Source organism: Octopus sinensis, linkage group LG14, assembly GCF_006345805.1.
Source record: "Octopus sinensis linkage group LG14, ASM634580v1, whole genome shotgun sequence".
Classification (NCBI taxonomy): domain Eukaryota; kingdom Metazoa; phylum Mollusca; class Cephalopoda; order Octopoda; family Octopodidae; genus Octopus; species Octopus sinensis.
In genome coordinates this window covers 26,322,045-26,334,214 of record NC_043010.1, presented here as the reverse complement: position 1 = coordinate 26,334,214, position 12,170 = coordinate 26,322,045, and the positions used below count along the sequence as shown (strand labels likewise).

At 38.6% G+C, this 12,170-nt stretch overlaps 1 protein-coding gene across 1 annotated transcript in view; it reads left to right on the top strand.

Moving 5' to 3' along the window:
- Positions 1-2,163: 2,163 nt before the first annotated feature.
- LOC115219289 (uncharacterized protein ZK1073.1) overlaps positions 2,164-12,170 on the top strand; it is a 146,561-nt gene continuing 136,554 nt past the window's right edge. Inside the window, exon 1 of the mRNA XM_029789451.2 lies at positions 2,164-2,373. Within this exon, the coding sequence (XP_029645311.1) occupies positions 2,359-2,373 (15 nt within the window). The 5' untranslated portion in view covers positions 2,164-2,358. The remainder of the gene's footprint in view (positions 2,374-12,170) is intronic.

The following is a 12,170-nucleotide window of genomic DNA, read 5'->3' as shown; positions in this document are numbered from 1 at the left end:
ACACACAGTGACACAATAATCAGGAACGCGAATTTTGTGTAGTCACAAAAGATTTACCTACATTAGCAATGCTCGCACGCACTCATACACTCGCACACACACACACACACACACACACACACACACACACACACACACACACACACACACACACACATACAAACACACACACACACACTTAGTAACCAATACACTTGCACGAACGCGTTTTATCGTACCTAACGTAGAACAAGCGTGAGCGCGCGCATAAAAACGCGCGCAAACATACATAAACACACACGCGTATATGAATACATATACACATACATTCATACATACACATACATAGCTACATACACAGATACACATATACACAAATATTCTTATACAGCTACTCAAACATACACAAATGAATGTAGATATGGACATATACGCACAGATATATGCACATACATACACAACGTCACCGATATATTTATCCGAAATAAAAGATATGAATACTTAAGGTTGTTGCTGATTACGACGACGACGATGATGATGAACGCACGTCAACCGTTTTGTTTCTCCTCTTTCTTTCCCATCGTCCCCAAACGCGCACACATACACATATATATGTATATGTACATACGTAGTCCATATATATATATATACACACATATACATACACATGTCCTTACATACACACTCAGACACGCACACACACACACACACACATATACATCCATAAATATAAATACATACACAAACACTTTCAAAGAATGTATACAGCACCCCTTTATATATATATATATATAAACTTATTTTCACTTCCTCTTTCTCCCTCAAACCCTTTCTTATTTTTACACACAAACATAGGGATACACACACACACACCCATATAAAATATAATGTACTGGTGAATATATTCACTCTTACTACATACACCTTTGCATAAACACAGACACACGCGTGCACGCAGGCTGAATACGCTGCGCTCGCGCACACACTTGCACATTACCGTTATTATTCAAAAACAGCTTCTTCCCCCGCCGCCATCATCACATTTAATGGAAAACATTAATTTTGTTGCACACACACGTCCACAAAACGCACATCCCCTCGTTTTCTTTTTTCACATACACACACTCTCCCTCAATTTGTCTTACACATACATACGATGATTCTACATACTCCCCCCCACCGCCGTTCACTAAATCACGAACCTTCACGTACACACACAAAACGCGTACGCGCGCACACTTCCTCTCCTCCCACAAAGATACCCTCCTTCTCACACACACCCTCCTCTTTCTCACCCTCCACAAAGTCACACGTTCACACTCACACATACACACAAACATTTGACACACACACACACACAAACTCGCACAACATTTCACACACACACACACGTACCACAACCCCTTACACACATAAAACACGTACGGAAACATAAATTAACATACTTGCACGAATGCACACACACACACACACACAAACCCATAATCTCACCCTTATAAACAACGTACATACAAAGGCATATACACCTTCACTCACACATACACACACGCACACAAACTTACGAACAGAAACAAACACTTTTAGACACACATGCATACAGACACACATACAAATCCATACTCTTACCCTTATAAATAAGGCACGTACAGAAAGCAAACAAACGCACACATACATACATACACATAGAAATACATAAAACGCACACCTCACCCTTCCACTTTCTCTCCACTCATCTCCTCCACAAAGTCGCACTCGAACGTCAACTCACACTAATCCTCCTTATACGCAACATACACGCACACACAGAACTGTAAATAAAACCCACACACTTGCACATACACCCTCGCACCCTCACTCAGAAACATAAATAAAAGCTATACTCTTGCATATACACACATTTACATACGTACATACATACATACATATATGTATATATATATATATATATATATATTATATACTTTCAGGCACACACACATAAGCAGACACATGAATACACGTACACTTACGCACGCGCGCATATAAATAAATGAATAAAATATAAATAAAAATACATGTAATAGCAAACACACGCACACATATATAAATATATATATATACACGCACACACATATATATGTATATACATATACACACAAGCACACATTCGCGCGCGCAAATACGCTCGCGCACACTCTCACTCACACACACACGTCTACACAATCGTATCGCGACAGAGAGAGAGAAAGACATTGACACACACACGCGCGCGCGCACATTGCCTGGATTTGTTTAACTGAAGCGCCTCGCCTCTTTGCGTAGTTTTTGGCCGCCAACCTCACTTTATATCTTGCCTTTCCTTCAACGACTTTTTACAATAAGTCTTCCTTCGGATCAACTATGGCTACATTAGAGGTAAACATTGAAATATATATTTATATATCTACATATCTGTTACATATATATATTCGATTTATCCATCGATCTTTATTCAGCTGAAAAAAATACATCCACGTTAATTATTTTTCATAAGAATTGAAACAAAAAAAAACATACACAAATAGCATAGTCTATATTATTAATTGTACATACATACATACATACATACACATCACTATCTTAACCCCTATTTATACATACACACCTTCTGTTAAACCTGTCATGTTCCTTTTCATTTCTGTTCTGTTTTTATATTATATTTTTTTGAGAAGGGTGGCGATGGATTTTAAAAATCAAAGAATTCTCTTTGGATTCTCTCTCTTTCTCTCTGTCTCTGTGTGTCTCTCTCTCTTTCTCTCTCTCTCTCTCTCTCTGTCTCTCTCTCTCTTTACATATATATATATATATATATATATATATATATATATATATATCTGTCTATGATGTTTAAAAAAATATTTTTCCTGGTTTTGATTTTAGCCACCAACCTTTTTACTTTTACTCCATTCACTTTATACATATATATATATATATATATATATATATATATATACTCACTGTCAATTACTACTGCATAGATACAATCCCTACTATGTCATAAACATAGCTTGCATCTAAATATCTTTGTCTATCTATCTATCTATCTATCTATCTATCTATCTATCTATCTATCTATCTATCTATCTATCTATTATATCTATCTATCTATCTATCTAATATATATGTATAACGTACTAATATGTTTATCTTCAAAATACTATACATATACTCGCATGCACACATACACCAACGTGTGTGTGTTTACATTTTGTAAATGTTTTTTTAAGTCGATATGTTTTCAAGTTAGATATACTCAGCCAGTGTGAAAGTCGCAAAAACATAATGAAATTCACGATTTTCAATGTAAATACCAATATAGCTATTTCCCTCGCCAATTCTTCAGATATTCTTCCATATTCTCAAAAATACATTTAGTATTTTCAGTTCTACTATAATTTAACCCATTTTTGGCTTGTTCGCGCTGTGATGATGAATAAACCATTTTAGTTATTAGTCTTGGTTGTAAAGCGTTCCATAGCAAAAATTCTTTCTAATATACTTACAAGGTCTGAAATTTGGGGGAGGGGATAATCGATTATATTGGGCCCAATATTTTATTGGTTCTTCAATTCATCGATCTCCCAAAAGCATAGAAGGGGATATGGAAGGCAAAGTTGCCTTCGGTGGGATTCAGACCCCCAAATGTAATATTAATAATTAGAACAATGGTTTCAAAATCCGGCAAAAGGCCTGCAATTTCGGGGGACGGGGTTAAGTCGATTACATCGACCCCAGTGATCAACTGGTACTTATTTTATCGACCTCAAAAGATTGAAAAGTCTAACAGTAATGATAATAATAATTTTTCCCACATAAGCACAAGACTAGTAATTTTGAAGGGGTTTAGGGGTTTAGTCGATAACATCGACACCAGTACTTGACTGGTACTTTATTTTTTAGATCTCTCGAAAGGACGTAAGGCTTAGGGTTAGGTTTAGAGTTAGGGTTAACCCTAAGTTGTTCCCGGTTGAATTGGAACCCCGAATGTGATAATTATAATTATTTCTAACAGAAGGCACAAAATTGCAGTTTTGAAGGGAGGAGTTTCAAGGGTTGTGGGTCAGTCGGTATCATCGACCCCAGATTAAGACTTTATTTTATCGAAACTTTGAAAGGATAGAAGGAAGGCAAAGTTGTCTTCGGCAGAATTTGAACCCAGATTAGAATGATTTCTTTATTGACCACAAAGAGTTTACATAAAAAAACCCAACAAAAAACAAAACAAGGTAATAATGATAATAATTATTATAATTATAATAATTGTTTCTGACACAAGCACAAGGCCTGCAGTTTGACGGTAAAGGTAGTTAGGGAATTGATTAATCAGGATGAAAAGCTAAGTTGAACTTCGGTGGGTTTTGAACACGGAACACAACGAAAGTGGGGCAAATGTTTTTGGTAGGCATTTTGTTTTGTGTCCAACACCCAGCACGAAGGATTTCGTGAATTTTGAAAAATTGAATTTCATCAGAAATCTCTCTCTCTCTTCTTCCTCCCCCTCGTGTCACGTCTACAATTACATATACGCATACACACATATGTACATGCATACATACATATCTAAATATAGAATTGATGTATAAACGTATTAAAATACACCCATGTTAATTCAGAGCTCAATGGAATTATGAATTATATGTAAAATTTATGCTTTCCATTTTTCCTTCTAAATATATGTATTTGTGTGTGTGTTTGTGTGTGCGCGCGTGCGAGTCTGCCTGCCTGGATGTGTGAATGTATATATTATATTTGTGTTAATTTCTCCACCTACGAAGTCGAGTGTTGTCCTGTGGTCGGTGGTGGGACTGTAGTTGGAAGTTGTTGCAGTTGATTTGTCTCTGTTCTCAACGGCGTCACTTTCTTTGCCAAACGCACGTACACACACACATGTACACACACACATGTACACACACACATTTATAGGTTCTACTCGAACGCGCATAAACACACACACACGAACACACACACACATACACACATGTACACACACACACACATTTATAGGTTCCACTCGAACGCGCATAAACACACACACGAACACACACACACATACACACATGTACACACACACACACACATACACACACACACACACACATTTATAGGTTCTTCTCGAGCGCGCATACACACACGAACACACGTACACGGCTCACTTGTAACTCACATACAGAGATCCATACATAGATACATAGATATTGATTTATCTTAATATGTCGGTCCCTCCACCCCTCTTCCTCTTTATCTCATGCACATATCTATTGAGTGTGTGTGTATGTATATATATATATATATATATATATAATATATACACATATATATGTATGTAAATATCTTTGTCTATCTATCTATCTATTTGTCTGTCTGTCTATCTCTTTTACTTGTTTCAGTTATTAGATTGCGGCGATGTTGGAGCACTGCCTAGAGTTGAAAAATTAAATGAATTTAGAGAAATAATGAACTAAGACAAGTGGCTTTGTACTAAATGCTGTTCCTAAGAAATTTGTAAATGTATTGAAATTTCAGTCTTAGATTGAGAAAGAAAACAAAGGCCTAACGATAGTTGTTAGCGACTCTTAAAATAAAATTTTTAAAAATTCATTTAAAGAAATTTCGAATTAATTCCACTCAATTACTATTAAAGCTTTGTGGAAAATCTGTCTCTGTTGTTTTACAAACAAGGTGGGGGTCAAATTACGGGCATGTTTCGGTCTTACTAGACTTTCTCAGCTGAGCCTGGCCTACTCTCAAATCTGCTTTGTTCAGCGGGGAGTAGTTTTTATATATATAAAAAAAAAACAGATTTCGAAGATAGTTGGCCTGTAGTAATTTGTATTATGTGCCTACAAACGCGCACACACACACACACACACACACACACACACACACCACACACGCACATTCACACATATACGAGTTGAGGGGAAAAAACGAAGATAAGTAGCAGTCAGCACATTGTCAGAGTTGAACTTATTGAGTACTTAGGTCCTCATGTTACTTGAAGTTTCGTGGATATGAAAACACGCCCTTCTCCTCGGACGTTCAGTATGTCTGAGGAGATGGTCGCACTTTCACGTCAACAAAACCTTAGGTAACATGAGGAGCTAAATCAGTCTGTTAATCCTCACGCGCGCGCACACACGTCACCCCCCACATATGTGTATATATATATTATATATATATATATAATATATATATATATATATATATAATGACGTAAGGGATATATCTCAAACAGGTAAATAGGCATGAATTTGAATAATTTAAGGACCCTTATATTTAATGACCTGCGTAAGAAATTATCAGATAATTGAAATTTCGTCTCTTAACTGTTAAGAACTCTATAATAGAAAGGGGAGGTAATTCAATGAAATTAAGAATGAATTTCACAAAATTATGTCTGAGTTTTGACATATCTTTCACTGCTTCGTGAGGAAGGAAAAGGGAGCACGGAATTGGACTGTGGGGTGGAATACAAATATTAAGCAATAATTTTGACGTGGAGGGAAAAATTCAGACTTGTTATTCCTGCTATATGAGGTGGGAGGGGGGAAATGAACGGAAATTATATATAAAAATAAAGAATAAAAAAATGTACCTAATTCTTTGCTCTGTGGGACACAACAATAAATATTCCCCAAACTCAGTCAATTTATTTACTTGGCTGGGAGAAGGGGCTGTAACTTAACTGTGTATATGAATGTGTCTCATTAATGGCGAACAGTATCCCAAATATATTAACAAACGCTTGCGCGCGCGCACGGTATTTTCCGGACAGTGACCTTATTTGTGGTTGGTCCTCCAATGTGTACCCGCTCCCACGAGCAAAACCACTGCTACTACCTCCACCTCCACCACCACCAACAGCAACAACAGTCATCTTCTAAATAAACTGTTCACTGTAGATCTAGCTTAAATGTCTGGCACTTGATAACTGTGGGACCTGTAGACCTTACATTTGGCATCGTATGATTATTATTATTATTATTATTATTATTTTGATAAGAAAAAAAAAGAAAGAAAACGAAATTGCTCTCCCTCCCCGAAAACCCTTTTAATTTTTCGCAGAAAAATAAAATAGATAAAGAAACGGAGAAAGAAAATTGTCACGACCAGAAATGCCTCTTGATTACAGGTTTGCATGACCAGAAGTCGACCTGCAAGGTGTTAAGAACAATGTTCGCGAGTAATCTCTCTCTCTCTCTCTCTCAGTTACACACCCACACCCACACACACAACAAATACGTGCAGCCTTTTTAGTACCGCTCTCTCTTTCTTCCTCTCTGTTTTAATTCCTCTTTACCTTCTCCGTATGTTTGTTCGTCTTGTAGGACCTGATAAATAGATACTTAATCACCTTTCATTTTAAATAAAAGGTGGAGACCTTTTAGGGCAACCTTCACATGATTCCTTATCCCTCTTCCTCATCGCTGGCAAGCAAGCAGCATTAGCTGCTTATATTCGTTCCTTTTTCATTACCACAAGTTTATTTTCCCTCCTTCTCTTTCCATTATTTTCTTGTCTATTTGCTCTTCTTTTTTTTTTATCACATTCCCCATCTCTCGGCATCACTGGATCATCTTTCAATTGTTCGCTTGATTAGAAAACCTTAAATTTTCATTCTCCTTTCTTTCTTTGTTTTTGTTAAGCATCTCGCGCGTTCTTTCGATCCATCTCTAAATCTTGTGTCTTCCTCTCTCTCTCTTTCTGCGCTTTCACTGTTTCTCTCCCCCTCTCTTTGTCCTCTTCTCTTTCTCCTCATTTTGCCCTTTCGTTTTTCTTTTCTTCTTCCTTACCTGTTTCTCTTTCCCTTCCTCTCTCTATTTCTCTCATTTTCTCTCTCTCCCCCACTGTATTTTTCCTATCCTTTCGCATTTTCCTCTCCGACTTCTCCCCCGTTTTTTCTCTTTTTCTTGTATTCCCCCTCTCTCTATCTTCCTAGCTTTTCGTGTTTTACTCTTTCTCATCGCGTTTTCTTTTCACCCCTTTATTTTCTTACTCTTGTTTTCCATTTGTCCCTGCCTTTTCTCACTGTTATTCTCTCATTCTCTCTCTCTCTCTCCGATTTCCTTTTCTCCTTCGTTCTATTTCTTATATCCCCCCCCACTTTTTCTTTCATTTAATTTTCCACTGGATCACCTTCCTCTTTCTTCCTCTCTGTCGTTTTCGCTGAAACTTTAATCCCTTTCACTACTCACGCTCTTTTCCCTTCTTTTTCATTTTCTGACGCTAGTCTTCACTAACACTCTGCTTGCTGAGAGTCACTCTCTACTCGAAACTACCTTTGCCCTTCACTCTTTTCCTCCTCTTTCACAATTTCTTCGAAACATTTAGTTAACCCCAAACTGTGGTCGACACTGAAATGGCCGTCAGACGCAAGAGTATGTTCAAGTCCTCTCGGCAACCTAGCGCGATAACTACTTGGAGGGGGCTGGTTACATGCATGGAGGTGTATACGTGGGTGGCATTCTGTAGTCAGTGCACAATCCAAATTGATTCAAAACCCATCTCGTTACTGCTGTAGATGAATGTTACAGAGCAACCGATTGAAACATCTCAAAATAGTAGCGTTTAGTTTTTCGTCCCACGAGAAATAACTACCAGCCATTTTATCATGACAGAAGAATTAATCCAAATAATTGTATATAGTCTGCTCCGAAAAAAATTGTCGTCTGATTCGAAAAAATCATCATTATCTTTGTCGTTATCATCCCTACTATTAATCTGAGTAAAGCGGCGGGGTGGCAGAATCGTTAAGCGCATCGGAGAAAAATTCCTAGCAGTATTACTTCCAGCTTCGTTACGTTCTCAGTTCAAATTCTGCCGGAGTCAACTTCGCCCTCATTCTTTCTAAAGTAACTGTCAAGTACTAGCGGGGGGAGTCGATGTTATCGATTTGCACCCCACCACTCCTCCAAAAAACGACTGATCTTGTGCCAAAATTAGAATCATTAATCCGGGTGGGATTGAAAGAATAAGTACCGAATTCGATCTGATCGATTATATCCGACTTCTCCATCTCCCCCGCTTCTAGATTGGTTTGTGTTTCCGTACCTCGGTTAAAAATGATTAGCTTTTACACATTAATGCTCTCTGTCTCTCCCCACCTTTGTGTGTGTGTGTGTGTGTGTGTGTGCGCGCGTGCGTGCGTGCGTGCACGCACACACACACACACACGTATCTATCTCTCGCCCTCATAAGAAAGGTACTGAACTGGTGGAATTGTTAGACCATCAGACAAAGTATCATGAAATATTGTTCTGTCTCCTAACATTCCGTGTTCAAATTCCACTGTGATCAACGAGTTCAGTTTTGCATTTCATTCTATCACAATCGATAAAATAATGTCACCAGTGAAGTAATAGACTTGATAGTAACTAATCGTTGTTGACATCTTCTCATATCTTTAGCCTTGCGTCTCTATATAAAATCGTTGTTGTTGATAAGAGTGATTAGAATAGAATCGACAGGATTTAGCGAAGAAGCAGCGATAGATAAGGGTAGATTAGAAGGGGAGCTAGTGCACGAATCCGAGGAGGCAATTAGAAAGGGTATTAAGGCAGACGGGTAGACACCGAGGAGATCTATCGACTATTTTCTTCAATGCCATACACAAAAGTTTCCTTGTCATTTAAGGTGTGTGCTGTTAGACATGAGAGGGAAGGAAAGCCCTCATTCGATTGGCCCCAGTAGTGGAGTCACAACGTAGGAATATAACCACAGTTTGTTCTCTTACCGATCGAGACGGGTCAGTTTGGTTGCAGAATCGAAACATGCCCAGTTTTGTAAGTCAAAACCGAAGCGCTTCTGGGGAAAGGACCCTCGATAATTTCCGATTAGTAAATCCGTGAACGCATAAAAGTTTTAGTGAAGCAACAGAAACAATAGTTAAAGAAGTCCCCCAGGCATTACTGTCCTATGTCCTAGAAGTTACAGGGCTGGCTACCCGGTTTCCATGGCGTGTTTAGTGACTGATGTAACAATGTTCCTCCCTGAACGGGATGTCTGTCACGGAGTTATTCATTTACTGCTTGGTGGACTGGAGCAACGTAAATAGAAGAGAACAGCGCGCCTCTGGATCCGGGAATCGAAACCGCGATTTTGCAATCGTGAGTACAACCTAACCACTAGACCACGCGCCGTCACAGAAACGCTAGGGAGACCAGAGTAAATATTGCTTTGCAATACAATACTTGATATCAGTGAAAGTCTTGTAAGTCTGTACAAATATAATAATATGATTACCATCAACTTTGTTATTTGTAGGTTGGCAGTAGCGGTAGAGAGACAAGCAAAATGTCGTCGTCTAATTCGTTAATGACCCTGTGCATTCTTGGTTCAAATACCACCAAGGTCAACTTCATCTTTCTGGTGTCGGTGGAATAAAAGTAACAATTAAGTACTGGAGTCAATATAATGCACGGACCCTTTCTTCCTCACATTTGTGCTTTTGTGGCCGAAGATAAACAGTGTCAGGGCGTCGGACATAAATACCCTGTGGTGTTTGTTTCGGCTTGTTTACGTTCTGGGTTGAAATCCAACTGAGATCAGATATGCTTTCATTCTTCTGGGGCTAAGGGTCGATAAAATAAAGTTCCAGTCAAGTACTAGGATGTTATTTTAATCGACTAAGCCTGTCACCCAAATCTGTGACCTTGTTCATTAATAGAATCGTTAAAACGCTGTAAAAAGTAGAAAATGCCATGCACTTTTTCTTCTGGCTCTCTACGTTCCGAGTTCAAATCCCGCCAAGGTCAACTTTGTCTTTTATACTTTGGAGGTCGGTAAAATTAAGTATCAACGAAGTACTGGAAACGATGAATGTTATCGATTAATTTCCTATACTCCAAATGTCACGTTCCTCCTCCTACACTCCAAAACAACCCACTGAAATTCCTATACTCAGTGGCTCTCAGCAACGTAGATTTTTCTTTGACGAAGGCCGTGAGAAAAAAAAAAAAGCAAGAAAAAGAAGTTAGTATTTATATACCGAAGTAATCTGAGGCATTTCGCACTATTTCTAAATTGCATGTGGCACAGTCCAACCCGAACAACAAAAATAAGCGGCTGGAATCTTTTATGGCACACGGTGAAGGAAAGAACTATGCCAGACATTGGTTATTAACTGAGTCGTGTTCTTCAGCTGAGCGAACCTCGCATACCGTGTCTTTATCCACTTAGCTGTAATGATTCTCCCAACCCGCCAGTTTTTAAATTAGATTTTACACTTTACTCTGGATACACGACTTCAAATTTAGTGAATGGACGAGCTGTGATGGGTGATGATGAGGTGGAGGATAGCAGTGATGGGTGATGGTTGTGGTTATGGAGTGGACGGAAGGAGAACACGAGATATAGTGGTAATAATCTGTTTCCCATTTCTTTTTGTTGTTGCTAAGGTGTCATATAAACGGTAGTATGATTCAAAGCCCGCTGCTAAGTGCTGGCAGCGATGGATTTGGAACAGAAGCTAAGCAACTTCCAGTTTAAAGACTCAATCCACAGGGACGTCACCATCATTTAAAAGGCGTAATGTTTTCAATTTTCGTGAGATCTTCTGGTGCTGGTTTTTAACACGGAACCTGCCAACTTTTTATATATTTAGTCTTACCATCTCTACTTACGGCGTCGAAGGGGGATGTTACTAGTCTACATCGTCCGCCAATTTTAATTAACAACCTTTACTATGAACGATCAAATGAGATGGTTTCTATGAAGTCGTATGACTGACTAGAAATTGCAGCAAACTTGCCTGCAAATTACACCTTACTGCCTTAAAATAATTGACACATTGCTAAAAAAAAATAAAACTGAGGGAGATGTCCAGCGACGTCTTAAGGCACGGACACACGGGGAAATTGTTCAGGGGCCTCTCGGGTCGAGGGGCCTAATTCGGATCTATGTATGTTGCGGATTGCTGTCAGTTAAGTACTATAAGACTCACTGCCTTAATGTTTGCGTCGAGGACTTATAATGGTGCTAAGACAGCCCTGGGTATGTCATGATTGTAAAGACTTTGATTGTAGGTCTGTTCGTTCAGGGACGGCTTGGGGCTAAACAACAACGGCATCATTATATTCATCGTCAACGACGAAGCCTCTATGTGGTTGTTCAACCTGCTAGAAATAGTAGCCGAATTTCATTTCAAATCACACACAACTATCATGAAATAAAGG